General features: G+C 46.2%; 1 protein-coding gene across 2 annotated transcripts in view; it reads left to right on the top strand.

The window, feature by feature from the left end:
• Positions 1 to 1,145: 1,145 nt before the first annotated feature.
• IL1RAPL2 (interleukin 1 receptor accessory protein like 2) overlaps positions 1,146 to 15,525 on the top strand; it is a 393,067-nt gene continuing 378,687 nt past the window's right edge. For both annotated transcript variants that reach the window (XM_074882430.1, XM_074882431.1), the window contains exons 1-2: positions 1,146 to 1,344; positions 13,458 to 13,558. In XM_074882430.1, the coding sequence (XP_074738531.1) occupies positions 13,477 to 13,558 (82 nt within the window). In that variant the 5' untranslated portion in view covers positions 1,146 to 1,344; positions 13,458 to 13,476. The remainder of the gene's footprint in view (positions 1,345 to 13,457; positions 13,559 to 15,525) is intronic.

The following is a 15,525-nucleotide window of genomic DNA, read 5'->3' on the forward strand; positions in this document are numbered from 1 at the left end:
CCTGGCCTGAGGGCAGGATGCTGAGGGGACCCAAACCGCTATGGTGAGGTTTCCCGAAGATGTTTTCCTGTGACTGGCTGGACGCTGCTCGTGTGTTTAGGTGATGAGCCTCGGTGCCACGGTGCTCGGTGTTTGCAGCCTCGCAGGGGTCACGTGCAGGAGTGACGATCGCACACCCTGTGACACAACACGAGTCAGTCCAAGCGCTGGCACTGTAAAATCATGTGGCTTCCATGAGCGTGAAGTGCACTTGCAGAAATTGGGCCCATGATTTTTCTGCCGGTATCGCGGTTGCCTAACAAAACTGGGTCCTCCTATGAATCTGAGCCAAATGCAGAAGGAGATTATATTCTGCATGGAGCTATTCTAAGATATTTAAAAGCGAATAAAAAGCAGCACAGGGAAACTAAAAATAACACTACCGTGCTGTAGAAAGCATGGATGTGCCATGTCAGAAGCAGAGTTAGGGAGGAGAAACTTAACCTGGTCCAGTTCAAGGCAGTCTGGTTAACTGCTGCTAATGACAGCACGGAAACGTGCAGGGGGTTTGAAAGCGGCTTCTCCTGGTTTAGCGCAAACGCTGCAACCCCCGGCAGCGGGGGTTTTCTCTCCGCTGAAACCGAACTGATGCGAGTTGTGCGGGAGGCCAGAGCAGCGCCCGAGCGGTGCGGGGGGGCGGGCGGCCCCGAGGGGTGCCCACGCGTGGCGGCTGCAGGCGGGCCCTGCCCGCAGGGACCAGCCCGGCGCTGGTTCAGTGCCGCCTTTTCTGATCTGAGCCTTGCAAGTCCAGGTTTGACGGCGCCGATTTACCCTTCCTACAGCCCTTTGCCGACGCTTCCTCGGGACGTTTCTGGGACGTTTCTGCCGCTGTGCGCGGCCCCACGGCTCCCTTTCTGGTGCCGGCGGCCCCTTCCCCGTCTGGGCTTGACGGGGCATTAGGGGCGGCCGGTTGCCGCCGCGGGGTCCGGGGCGGGGAGGCCCCGGGGCCCGGCTGGGGGCCGCGGGGCCGGGCAGCGGCGCGGCGCGGCCGCCAGGGGGCGCTGCGGCGTCTCGCTGCGCGGGGCGGGCGGGCGCACCTGCCGCGTGCGGGGCCGACGGCGGCGGCGCGGGGGTAGCGCTGTCCCGCTCCGCTCCGCTCCGCTCCCCGCGGCTCGACGGGGGGACAGCGCCCGCTCCTCCGCGGCGGCGGGCAGCCGCGCTCCGCGTAGACGGGCGGCCCGCGCCGCCCCCGGAACGGTACCGGCTGCCGCACGCACGCAGCTGCCGCTGCCTCCGCGGCGGGGGCCCGCCGGGCTCGGACGGGTCCGCGGCGGCATGGAGTCCTAGAGGGGAGCCGCCGAGGAGGTGAGCCCTGCCGCGCAGCGCTTCTCGCGGCGGTTTCTTCTTTTTTTTGAAAAATCTTCCCTCAGAAAAAAAAAAAAGTTCGGGTGTAACGAGTGTCCTCTCGGTGCCGCCCCCGCCGGGTGCGGGACGGGGCTGCGGGGCGGCTGCTGCCGCCTCCCTCCCTCAGCCCCGGGAAGGGCGGGGGGAGCCCGGGGCCGCCGCTTTGCCGGAGCGCTCCTGAGGGGCTCCGGGCAGGAACCCCGCTCCGCAGCTGCGGACCGTCCCGTCCCGGGCGGCCGCCCCCCCGCCCTCCGGGGGCCGCCCCGCCGCCGCGCGGGTCGCGCAGCTCCCGGTGCGCCCGCCGGGCTCCTCGGAGAGCGGCTGCTGGGGGCCGGGACGGCGGCCGGGACCGTCCGTTTTGGCGCGGCGGCTCCGCCGTTCCCCGGATCGGGCCCCGCGGCGGTGGAGGCGCCAGAAGTGTTTTTCTCTCGCGAAGGGAGGGCTTGGTTAGCATCGAGGGGCTCTCAGCGCCGCGAACGCGCGTGGGGCTTCCCGGGAAAAGCGGTACTGCCGGGGATTTGAAATAAAACCACGCGAGGACTCGTTTTTTAGGATGCTGCAGCTTGGTGGAACGTGTTGAAAAAGTGCCGGTTCTTCGGAGGCTGCTCTGAGGTTCGGCGATGGTGTCCGGAACGAGAGGCGGCTCAGAACGCTCTCGCTGTCTCCGAAAGTTTTGTGGTAATAAGGCTTCTCTAGGTTCCTTTGGGGTCTGATGGAAACCTGCTAAAGGGCATGAAACCTCTCTCAAGCGGTTGATTAAGCGGCTGTTTTTGAAGAGCCTGACTCTGGATTGCTGTCTCTGCCAAGATTCAAAGAACCTAAAGTTTCTGGTGGAAAATGCTGTAAGCTGCAGTTTCTCAAAGTTACGGTAAGGTCTGTGTGCTTTGGGCAACCTCTGCTCCTGTTGGGCTGACCCCCACGCTTAGGCTTGTACCTATGTGAGGAAAAACCCATCCTGGCAGGAACTGGCACTTTCTCGTGCTCCTTTGCAGTGTTTATACTCTCTTCTTTTTATCCTGATTATTTAAAAAAAATCACACTTGTAGAGTGTGTGTGGGGTTTGCGGCTGTTACGCTATTACCGTCAGGGTGCATCTAGTTTTGAGGGTTTTCTGAGAATTGTTAGAGGTGGGTGCGAGGCGGCGTGAGCTGCTGCCTGCGCAGGAGCGGGGAGGGGTGGTGGGGAAGGGCTGTTTGAGGGTGCCCAGGCGTTGTGTGAGTGTGGCAGCATTCATACCCGAGAGGCACTGGCCCCAAACGCTTGCTGTCGGTGCTTAAAAGGGGACTTTATTTCTTAGCAGGGATAACACTGTGCGGCTGCCTGGCGGTCTGTGGTATCTGTCAGATATCTCGGCTGTGAGAGCAGTGACTGCCTGCCCTGCTTCTGTGCAGCACGTGGCAAGGGGCTTCCCTCCCCAGGTAGGAGCGGGCCAGCTTGGAGGAGGAGATGGTGGCTGAAGGGCTTTGCTCCTGCCAGACCAGAGGCAGGAGGTGAGCCCGAGGAGGAAGCTGTCTGACAGAGTCTCAAGTTCTTGTTTTGCAGTAGACAAGTGGCTGAGGGGGAGATGGAGCGACAGGCTGGGATTTGGGATTCTGGGCTCCGTAAACCACTGGGGTGTAATGCACGCACAGCCAACGTGAGAAGTGAAGACTTCTGGCTGTTCATCAAGGCACAGGCAGTGCTCTTCAGGATTTGGCAAATCTGTGGTTAAGCCGGGGTTGTAATTAGTGATGTGCAGGATGGCTTTCCAAGAAATTACTAAGGATCGCATCCTGCCGAGGGTGTTTCTCTGTGCATAGGAGACCTCTTACAGCGGGAGGACGGGGCTGTGTTCCGACCTCCCTGCAGAGTGCTTGTGTTGCTAGGCAGCAGCTTGCACCTCCAGCGTGCTCCAGATCCGAGTCTACGAGGGGGGACCTTCCTTTGCTGAACTAGAGCCGGTGACCAGGGATGTCGGAAAGCACGTACCGTGTGTGTGTGGGTGTGCGTGCGCTTCTGGCCTGCTGCTGGGTACCAGGGAGGGGTGGTCAGTTGGGAACGTGCAGGGGCATTAGCTGATAGCAAGACTTCCTTATACTCATCCCCCTGCTTGGGCTGCAGGTGAGCACAGGAGAGAGAGATGAATCTTTGGTTGTTCCATTTGTAAGGCTACAAGAGTTTTCTGCAGACCACCCTTTACTTTCACAGTACCTGGAAGCTCTTAGGAGGTTTGTCTTCAAATTGTTTAGTGATTGATGCTTTAGCAGTAAAATGTAGGGGGGGGGAGGGAGAGTGGAAGAAGATTTGCTTGCACAAGAGGTAAAAAAAAAGACCAGGTGTGCCACATTAATGCACTTAGCCAACTTTAGTCAATTTTAGTGGATTCACACAATTGCTGGAGCCCCTCTGCATATGTGGCGTCAGCCAGCTTTGTCAGAACTTGCAGAGCAGAGCGATGGAAAGCCTTTTAATTGCCAGGGCTGCCAGTGTAGTGGCTGCACTTTGAAGCAGCGCAGTAGCTGAAGCTGTTGGAAACCAGTGTGGGGCGACTGGCTACTCTCCAAACAGAAGTCAGATCAAAAAAGAGCCTGAGAGGGTCAGGAGGGATTCATAGGCTGGTGGGGAGAAGGTGAGCTCAGCAGAAGGGCTGTTCTTGTGGCACAGTTCACTTCTGATCAGGGAGGGACTGGCGGTGTGGGAGAGGGAAGAGGAGGTTTCCTGGTTTGGTGGAGGCTGGAGGCCTGGGCCTCAGAAGAAGCTGGACTTCACAGCCGTAAGCGCAGAGAAGGCTGCAGAGGAGCGAGGAAGCGGAGACAGGTAGGAGCACATTTGCTGGGCTTGGGATCTCATGGGTGTTGTGCCTTGCCACCGTACGATAAGCTCGAGCCATGGAGGGTCTAAGGGTGTGTGTGTCTGGAGGTGTAGGAACTGCCTTCAGTTCCCTGCGGAAGTAACAGGCAGCTTGTGTATGGAGGCAGTATGTGAGGAGCCCAGCAGAGAGGCAGGTATGCTGCTGGAGAGCACTGGGGAGGAAATGGGGACACCACGTGAGTCCCATACCCCTTGGGATGCTCTGCCTGCTTGGAGATGGCAGGAGCATCCAGGTGAGGCTCTCTGGCTGGGATGGGTCTGTAAAGGGATTTGGTTTCTTTGCATAGGTAGGGTAATCCATATTCTGACTGTCCGCAACTGTTTCCTGGGGAGAGAAGGGTACGTGTTACAATGATCCGGTTAAAGCTACAGAGAACAGTGTCTTTTATGTGGCATTGGGAAGAGAAAGGCTGTTTGGTTCAAATTTTCTATGTCCTGAGTTGAGATGCACTTGTGGGACCGGAGGTGGAGAAAAAGTCCCAAGGAGCATGTCTGTGCCCTGTGCATCCCTGCTGGCTGGAGGCTGGCGGAGGTGGGAAGCTGCCAGGGACAGCTGGGGCTGGGACTGTTGACCTGTGTGTCTGAGGGAAAGGGCTGAGAATTTGTAGTCACAATAAGAAGTACGAATAAAGCATTTATAATGTATGGACTTTTCTTGTTCTCCAAAACATTTGGGCTCTGAGTAATCTCTCACTTCAAACTAAGGCTCAAGCTGAAAATATCAAGGGATGCTAAATCGTGAACAACTATTAAACAGCCTTAAAGGGCTGTATGGGAAACCATGTCTGCTCTCCGTTTCTAAGCCTTCCTCAAACAATGTGAGTCTGAGCTATTTATCAGGAGGTCTTTAGTGCTGGAAAGGGAAGTGAACATTTAAACTGTATCACAAAATAAGAGGCACTTTAAGAGGCCATTTGCTTTTTGAGGTGTCTAACTAAAAATAAATCTTCCTTTAAACAGCCTTGAAAAGAAGACAAAAAAGGAAGAGATCTTGCCCTTGCTGAAAATAATGAGAATCTTTTTGCTAGCTTTGATGGTCAGGGTTTCCTCCGGCATCTGGTACTTGGCCTAGGTAAGCCCCCCTTGGAATTGGTGGAGGACTGAGGGGTGTGTTGTGTTCAGTGGCAAAGCTGGTGGGAGAGAGACTGTGTGTTAGAAACTTGTGCAGGGGTTGGTTGGCTAATCCTTTCCTTTCCAGCCCCTTTGCACCCCAAAAGCACTACAGGAAGAGAGTTCCTTCCACCCCTCTTCCCACTGCTTTATGTAACAGTTAAATTAACAAGGATGTCTGTTTGGCAGAGCAATTCCAGGGCACATAAAATACATAATTTTATTTTGGCCTGCATCAGAGCAGAGCCCCATTGTTTACAAGATTTCCACAAAATATGTGGAAGTGATGTTCTATAAGCAGTTCCTCATCATTCTCAAATTCTGGGGAGTTTGTTTGTTTGCTTACTTAATTAAATTCTTATTTTCACCCAGTCAAACCTGGCAAAATGCATATAGGTAAAGGCTAGCCTCTGGTTATGTAAGGGAAAAAAATTCCTCATCAGGAATATGTTGATCACGTTAAGGTACTGTGAGATGGTGCCGAGTACAGTGAAAGCAACTTGCCTTTCCTGATGGCAGAGCAGAGTGCCCTGTCTCGCTTCTCTGGAACTGTGTTTTCTAAGTGGAAAACTGGAGGAGTGTTTTATAAGAAGCGTAACAGCTGGTATGTCGCCTTTTTCTGTTAATTCTGTCGTCTTTGAGCTTCATGTATTAGTTAGGGAAGCATGTGGCCATGAAGGAGATCAAGGAATGAAATTCTAAGCACATCGCATGCAGAGTTGTGTTCTCTCGCTGCTTGTTTCATTAATGTGCAGGAGTGAATGTGGACTGGGTTTGCCATGAATAGTGCAAATATTGTTATTGTGTAAATATTGCAGAGGTATGAATGTATATGGGAGCAGATATAAAGTCAATACGGCTGACACTTGTAATGACTGCAGTGCATCTTCTATGTGGTCCTGGAAAGAGAACTGTTTTAAGACGCTGTAAAAGCAGTTTCTCTATAAAAGCAGGGAACGTTTCAGCATGCAGATGGCAGCCCAGTCTAAAATCTAGTTCTGTTTTGTGCTGAGCACCTCTGTAATGAGCCTTGAGGAACGCAAGGGGAATGAGAGAAGCAGTGTGGGGGGGAAGAGGAGGGATATGCTATCTTTCAGGATTGAGACCTCTCTTTGAACTGTCTGTCTCTCCATTTTTAATAGCTTTTCTACAAAAGCTGCTTGGGGAGCAAGGTTGGTATGAGTATGAAAGAAGCAAAGCATCTAATCTTTTGGCTTAATAATGCTCTTGCGTAGGCTGCTGTGAATTGGACAGGCTTCCTTATTGATGTAAGAGCAGCGAGTGAGTTTTGAAATTGGTGTGGGTGAGAATGGACTTTTCTCATCTCTTTTAATCTGAAATGTTTTCCTCTTTGGTGGTTGAGATTCTGTAGAGGAGGCCTGTGATCGCTGGCAAGATCGTCTAAAGCACTTAGGAGAAAAAGGCCACTACCTGAGCAGTGGTGTTAGCGACTGAAGAGCTGGAGTCAGGTGAAGCCATGGGTTTTCCAGAATTTACAGGGTTTAGCAGCAACTCCAAAGCCTAAGAGTTCTTATCAGGAACTTGTTATTTTTTCCCTTGGAGAGCTGAAAAGCAGGGTTCAACGTCCTTTTTTCCTGAGCAGAGCTTCTCTGCAGCCGAGGGCAGACTGGCTGGGCTGGGTCTGAGAGAGTAGCCTCCGAGTTCATCTCAGCCTAGGAGAAGTCTGCTCTTCTGGAACAGAGCCCAGCAGCCGCCTTGGCCCTGGGAAGCATATGTGGTCATCTGTGGATGGGGCTCCTCTTTCTCCTCGGGTGGCTGTGATTAGTGCTGCAGCTTACTCTGCTTTGGGAACTGTCTTGCTGTAACTGCGTCAGTTCTAGGACTTAGGTTGATTTAAGCTGATTCTTAAAATCACTCCCCTTTCCCCAGTACAAGTGTACATGTTTAGTTTTCCAAGTGTAGGCCATGTTCACATTTTCTTCTCTCCCCCAGCTGGCTTTTCTGTAATCTTTTAAGTACTTCTGCAAAGTGGTAAGAGGCTAAGCCCTGCTCTCTAAACCTAAACTCTCTGGGTCTGACAGTCTTTACACTGCCTACGGTACTTCATGTTGCCTCAAGTACTGTATTGATTAAACCACAATCTGCAGAAGTAAATATATGTAGAATATTAATAGCTCCTACTCTAGGGGAAAAAAAGGCTGTAAATTAATAGATCCATTATTTTGACCTCATAAACCATGAGGGCTTGCAGTACAGCCGTAATCCTTCTCCCACAACACGTATTTCACTTTGAATGTCTATAAAAGGCCTGGACTACTCAAATTTAAAAGCTGTGATACTGGAGAAGCATTTCCATATATCCTGGGATGTGTAGTTAGAATATTGCAAAGTTAAGGCTAGAACAATAGTTCTCTGTAGAATCCAGGGTAGTGCTGAATCAGTACATCATTGATGGTGCAGCTGGGCATGAGGCTTAAAAAATAATAGCTAACTGTCCTGCTCCTTTGTTGTTGTTCTTGTGCCTCCTTACAGTTGTTTTCTGCATTTCCAAGTTCAGGAGTTGCTGCAATAAGGGAGGAGTGTGATTCAGGGATTTAAAATCCAATTTGAAGATATAATGAACTTGAATTCTGTGTGAGTGAGTTGCTTTGGGAATCGAGGTCAGTGTGTGGTGTGAGCTGATAGTACTTGATGTGCTGCTAATCAGTGCTGAGTAGTTCTAGTTCTTTTGGTTCATGAAGCTCTTAAGATGGGCTGCTCAGGTTTTTGTTGAATTTTCTTAGTAGAGATTTAGATGAGTGCCTGTATTGTATGCTCATTGCTAACCCTTCTGGTTGGCATTTTGATTCTGTAGATATTGGAGTCTTTATCTGTATTTGGAATATTTCAGGGGATTTTTCCATTTCCTGCTCTTCATTTTTTGCCATAAACGAGCCCTATTTTAAGCAGCTATTGGATTGGAAAGTTCTTGCAGGAAAAGGTTCTTGTGTTACCGCTTGCAGGTTTTTCTCTCTACAGGGCAAACCAGCAGTTTGCTCATAGTGTTGAGTCTGATTGTTGCTTTAACATGACTAAAATCACTTCTACTCATGAAATGTATCCAGAAGGGGAGAAGTTATTGTGTAGAGACCATCCACAGTATTTTTCTTTTGTGCCTGCCACTGAAGCCCAATTTTTTTGTTTTGGTGTTATACTATAAGATGCCTTTTGAAGCTTTAAGATACTGCTCTTCGTATCTTCTGTGGTTGCCATTTGGAAGATATTTAACTTTTTAATGGAAGCATTGGAATCTTTCAAGCAAAACCTCAGTGTTAACACCTAAGGAATGGTGCTCTTTGTTTCTTCTGAAACAATTCATAAGATTCTGAGTTTACCCCCTTCACATCACAAAAGATCTGTGAGTTTTACAGTTCCTTTTCTTTTGCACCCAGACACTCAGCCTTTGGAGGAATCATTACAGATTGGTGTTGTGACCTTGTCAGGTGCTCAGTGTATTTAGTTGTGTCCCTTTGCTTCCTCAGGACAATACCTTGGTCTTTCCTTGTGTGTTGCTATCATGCAGCTGATACACTATTGAGCCAGTAATAATCCCAGACATTTTAGATGTTGTCTCCTTGTTGCTGGTTACTTTCAGTTAGCACAAGACAAGCACTGCCAGGTTCCCTCCATGCTTACCTCAGTTTTAGATTTCTTGTAGGATTTCAGCTGAACAAGGAGAATTAGCCAGATGTGAATTTAGTTAAGGACCTGAGCCAATGGAGGCTCAAATCCAGTAAGATGCATGCTGGATGCACACTGCCTTGTAGAATTAACATTCATTGTGTATTTAGACAACTTAAGTGGCTGGTTATGATGGTGAAGATGCACAGTGAATTAGGCAAAATGAAATATTCTTAGATGCTCATTGAGCAACGGAGTGAAGAGTGCTGCATGACCCAAGTAGAGCTGAAAATACGTTATTTGAACTAGCATGCATCTCTGATCTTAAATGTTTTTTTGTTTGTGTTTGAGGTATCAACAAAAAGGGACTGGTGCCTGTTGTGGATTGCTTCCATCCAGCATATTATATAGACTGAAAATCTTGCAGTAAAAACCAGCTCAAAGGGTGGTGTGTTGGCAGAAGACCTGAGAGAGAGTTCATTTTAAAATTCAAAGCCTTAAAAAGTGGAGTGGGGAAATGGTGTGAAAAGAAATGAACAAAGTCACCATCTAGCATACTGTAAAGACAGCAAAAGCATTACCATTGCCATTTCCTCCTTTGTGTGTGTGGTGAAAACCGTAATTTATTTCCATGAGATTTCTGAGCAACAAACCTGATGATTTGAGATCACTAAAGAGGTGGGCTGCTGTTTTTAATGAGCACCTTCTGCATTGCAGAAACCAGAACCTAATGGTGTGTCAGCAAATCTCAGTGCACAGACGTGTACCTGAGTGCACACATGTACCACTTTTATTTTCTTTATTTCTCTTAAAAAGGAACACTTGTGTAAACAAAGCTCATGGTAGAAGAGCAAAACTAAATTATAGTTAAATCAGGAACTTGGAAGTCTCAGTGCTGGGTTTTGTGGAGAATATTAATGCTCCAGTTTCTTTCTTGTTTCTAAGTGCTTCCTTCTAACCTTGTCACTTGAAATTCTTTTGAGTCTGGGACTCTGTGCGGACTGAAGTTGGTGCTGGAAGGACAGCAAGCAGTATATGAAGAGAATGGGACACAATTTCCCAAGCCCTGTTTTTTGAGGACTCAGAAGAAAGGACTAATGGAGGTGAAGGGCATTAGGCAGCATATGGGAGTCAGGGTTTCTGTTAGAACAGAATTTGTGCTGCATTACAGCCTGGTCCCCTTGTAGTTGCTGCGTGCTTACAGCAAACTGGGAAAACTGCCTGAAGTCTGTGGTCTGTAGCATCAAACAGTGTGAGGAGGGAAGAGGTGGCCTTGTTAGCAGTGGAATGATTGAGAATAAAGTTGTCACACGTTGCTTCTACATTTTTCCTTCTAATGGTAGCAACCGCCCTTTACTTACCTCTATACAAATGCAACCTGGCAGGTCACAGCAAGGGCTAGATTAACTAGTTTAGTGATTCTTTCAGCCTTCTCAACAACACTTTATTCTGTGTCTCTCTTCCCTCCTCTTGGTGATCTTGGGCAAATTAGCTGTAATTGGTATTTCTGTATCCTTATTAAATAAGATGTCTTCTTCACTCTTCTGGGAATGGTCCTAAACTTGGTCCCCCTCTCGTGAGGTGTATCCAGTATACTACTATGATCCTGTTACAGCTGTGAGCCCCTACTCACAGCTGCTTGGAGTTGGCAGCATCAGAGTAAGTAGCTCCTCAGGGAAAAGCTACTTGGTGCCTGTGAAGGGAAAGTTTGTCAAATGACAAAATTGGCCCTGTTTGGAGGAAAATGCCTTGGTAATGGAAAAACGGTATGGAATGTTAACTGATTTATCCCATCTCATATCTCTTCAAGCTAACACAGTTTTATCTGTGTTCTTCATCAGATCATAGACCTACTAGCACTCTCCCACTCGTTTATTTCCAGAAGCGCTAGCAGGTCTGGCACAGGATTGTCTTGGGTCCCTAGTCCAACCCACTGCTTGATAGGTGAGTGAATGGCCCGGAGGAGGGAGTTGAGGCTGGTCCCATTGGGAGATATGATGGGAGTCTTGGCAGGCTCAGGCCCAGAAATCTCCTAAGCAAATTTAGAGACTTTGTCCTGGACACATAAAACATTCCCTCTTCTGGCTGCTTGGCCACCTTCTGGGGGAAATACATCTTATACTGTAACTTGTGTTCTTTGTCAAATTGTAGTTTAAAAAAAATTATCTGCGATATGGCTGTTTGAATGGCCTTGTCTATAGCTGTCTGCTACTTCAGGACAGTAACCAGCTGACCCACTGGTCACACTGGTGTGACTGATCCTACTTTCTTCTGGTTGGATGTCTAGGATGGTGAAGATGACACCTCAAACTCTGATGTGTATTTTCATGCCAGCTTCAGTGGGGTTGAGTCAGATGTGACAGGCTGAGGCTCTGGGCTAGGCTGTGAATGACTGTGTGGTGAAGTAGTTTCTTGTCCTTTTCCTGCTGTATTTTCCTGATTTTTGTAGGTACAGAGACTGACTGCCTTGGTGAGGCAGGGCTTCAAAAAGCAAAATTCCTATCGATGCTGACAGAACCAAGTTTTTTCCCCTATCTTTAGCATTAATGTTGGCCGGCAGAACTTGCTTTGAATTTTTAAGTGTATTTAATGCAGCATAGCTCATCTAGGGTGGGGATGGAGGGACCCACATGAAAAAAGACCTAGGAGTTACATACTTCAGCTGTAATAACTGAAGGGAGGAAAGTGGAGAAAGTAATTTGCAAAGCTACACTTGAAAATCAGTCTAGCATAACATCATCATTACAATTATCTGTCAAAAGATTTAGTTCAATTACTTTTCTTTAAGCTCTCTTGTCAAGATGGCCTTGCTTGTTTCAGGATTTGGGTACTCCAAGGAGAGGTTAAGGAAGAGTGAATACTAATTCTGCCATTAACCACTGTCAGACAGCCTTCAGCATGTATTATTCCTTGAAAACTCCTTTAGCACTTTTACTGTGGGGAATCAATAGGCATAAAGTGCCCATGGGAACATAGAATTCGGGGTGGGGGGAGATCCAGTGCCTATTTATAGCTCGCAGTTCGGTAAGGTGAGAGGGGGAAGACTTCAATTGTAAGTGGTAATTTTGAAATAATTGAATAGCAGCATAATTGCCATCATGTAAAAGATTATACAGGGTTCCTTACATTTTCTTCACACAACAGTGGGCTGGTAGTAAAATTACAAGGGAAGAATATTTGATGTAATAAACTCAATTTAAACTGAATAATTTTCAGTGAACACAGGACATTGCACCCTCCTGCTGGTTTATCACGTTGAGCAAATGTTCAGAGCTGCAGGGGTCTGGGCTGGTCCCAGAGTTGAGGGTGCCTCTGAGCGGGCTGGGTGGACAGATGTGGTACAGCGTTTAAGGAATGATTCTGTTTCGTTGGCCTTTGTTTTAGCAACTAATGCAGGTAGTTTTGTGCATTTCTGTTTAAAAGAAACTGCTATAAAATGTTTGCTGAATCTTTTGGCACAAAGAATAATTTCATAGTGGTTTAGATGACTGCCCTCCTTTATCTGAGAATAAGGGTCCTGATCTAAAGTCTGTATATGATATGGAGATGAATTCCTGGAGTCTAAATATATCAAGCCACTTAAAGGCCTGTGACTTCAAGCTAAGCATATGTTTGAGCACTCTAGCTTATAATTAAGTGTTTCTCTCTCATTGAGAGAGAGAGAGATAGATATATATATATATAGAGAGACAGGCTTTATGGAGTTTAGATTTGTTCTACCTGTTTTTAAGTGTAGATAAGGAGCCTCAGTTTGCTCTTGGTATGTTTTCTTGAGTGACCTCGTACTTGTAAATGAAAACAGTATTAGTTCCAGTAATTACACAAAATTAAAAATACAATTTTAAACTAGACTTTTTTCTTTTTTTTTAAAGTACATAATCTAAAGTAGGTAGTAAAGTTCACAGGATAGACTAATTTTATCTTTTTAATAAGAATCGCAAGACCTGCAATCATTGATTTCTGAATTCTGTTAACCTGTCTCTACTGCATTTTATAGCAGAAATCTCTGGAATAGCATTAATTCATTGTAGGAGCTTTTATAAGGTCACCAGTGTGACAATAAAGTTGCTACAAGAAATTGCATGAACAGCCTACTCTCTCTTTTCCTGAACAATGTGAAGTTTTCTTAAGCATGTGGCCTGTTTGTATGAGACAAAACTAATCATTACCATCAGGGTCTCCCCCTTAAATAACATACAGAAATCTGCCCATAGTGTTTCAAATAAACAGTTGTCTTGTGTGTTTTTAAGGAAAATAATATTTTCAAAGTGTCATTTAAAAAAGCCCAAACCTTTTGTGTGATACTAATAAATTATTCATAGACGGTTACTTTGAACCATTATGTTTTCGTACCTCTGCATAAAAATAAATCCATAAGTCACTAGATTAAGCCATTGCCCTGTAATAGTTCTTTGAGAAATGTTTAACTGTAGCTGCTGCTTTGTTGTAGTGAAGAGCTGTGATTCAGACTTCATACTATGTTTGCATTTCAGCTGTCACAGAAAGTGAAAGATGAAGCCTCTTGTTCTCTTGGTTCTTGTGATCTGTACTGTAGTCAGCATGAATTTGAAGCTCGTGTCAAAGAGAAATTCTGGTAAGTCACAGAAAAATATTTTTACTTTTGAATCTGGACCTAGTGCTCATGCAATCAAGCATTTTAAACGGCTGCTTTTTGTTTTGCATATATACTTCTTGTTCTCTTCTGAAAAAAAAAAGTCGTAACCAAGATGGTTTGCTTACCAGATGTTACAGGATGAATTTTCTCTTCATAATGTTCTGTTGATGTGACTTTAAGCTATTTGAAAGTGTCCTTATGTTTTCTTAAAAAAGAAAAAAAAAAAAAAGAAAAGAAAAAAGGTTGAAAGGTTGATCTGGTTGAAAACCCACAAAGGTAATAATGACTTTGGCATTGTTTTAACATCCCGTCTTTTACTCATACTAAGGGATTTTCTTAACCGTGATTGTGGTTTGTGGTGACTTTTAAGTTTGGATGTTTTTATTTTTTTTGTAAGAGAGGGCATCTTCCAAAAAGTCATGCCAGCCATATGTGTGATCATATGTAGGGTTAACTGGGAAGAGCTTTTCTGGGTAGATAATCCCTGATTATTCTGACAGTGGAAGGGAGTGGGAGTTGGTTTATGTTTACACCTGCTTTTGAAACTCACTAATAATAAAAGCACACTTTAAAGAAGTGTTAGAGTATCTCCTTCCAGATAGACAGTTTATCTGGATAATGTTTCATCTATATTAGAGCCTGAAGTGACTTCTAGTCCATGCAGCTCTCCCCCCTTGAAGGGAATGACTTCATGAGACTGCTTGCCTTTCTCAAGTAAGCTGGGAGTTTGGAAGGACTTTGGGCAGACAGGTAGGTTAGCTGCAGTGTTGCATAGTGCTGTTAGTCTGCTAGAGCCTTGTGTATGTGGGCAGGTACCTGATGCAGGATAAATGTACTTTTAAACTTGCATGTTAACTTACTCATTTTTTCCCACTAGTTGTGTGCTATACATATAAATGTGAGGGCTTCCATTGATCTTACTGTCCTCAATGTCTTCAGCCAACACTTTTAGCAGTGCAGGTACAAACTGAAATTACTGACTTTAGTTGGTGTGGCCAGTTTTAAGTTTAATTTCTGCATTTCTTGAGAATGGAGGAGAAAAGTTATTGGTCCGTCTATTATAAAGAATTCAATGTCACATCTCAGGCTAGGAAGTGTTACTTTGGGAACCACCAGATGCTGAACTGAATTCTTCCTGCTGGGCTAGAAAGTATAAATGGATGTTGCTAAATCAAAGTAGTCTGCAGCCTTTGTTGTGGTTATTGTGCCCTGAGTCCTGTTTGCCCTGTGAGAGCAGTCATGGGTGTATTGGGATTTGGCTACAGTGGAGCTTGATCTAAACTCTGCTAAGGGCAATGGTGTTCCTGTATTTCAAAACTGCTATTACTGGCCTGGATGGGAACCCCTATGAGATCCATAATCTGTATCATTGAGCAGCCTTGATTCACTGATGCCAGGCAACACCACCTGGCTGCAAGGAAGGGCCTTTGCATTTCCTTTATCAGAAGTACACACCTGTAGAAGTAACATGACTGTGGTTATAGCATCATTCAGCTGGTAGTTTACCTTTAATTATATATATATTTTTTTTTAAAAACCGGCTTTCTTTGACTCTGCAGAATGTCTTGTGTTATTGGCAGCTGTTGACAGTATCAATTCAGGTTGAGTACTGGTGGGAAAAATGCCTTAATATGTTAGACTGCCTATTGCTAAATATAACCCACTAGTGAATAGCTGGTTCTTTTTCTTTTCATTTGATTGAGTTGGTATATGTTGAGTATAAGACGAAGGGGAAAAATGCACAGAAAGTAAAATTATACCTTCTTTGTAAGTATGTGATCATGTAGTTGGTTTTCACCTTCAATATTCATTCTGTCATACATGCTGACTTTTAGGTTGCTGTGTGGAGCAAACTATTGATTTCTGGTTTTTGCTTTTTCCACTACATTGTGTGTGAAATACATTTTCTGTTTCTGTGATTTCAGCACTTGGAGCAAAATTGATAA

The sequence above is a fragment of the Strix uralensis genome, chromosome 13 (assembly GCF_047716275.1).
Source record: "Strix uralensis isolate ZFMK-TIS-50842 chromosome 13, bStrUra1, whole genome shotgun sequence".
Lineage (NCBI taxonomy): Eukaryota > Metazoa > Chordata > Aves > Strigiformes > Strigidae > Strix > Strix uralensis.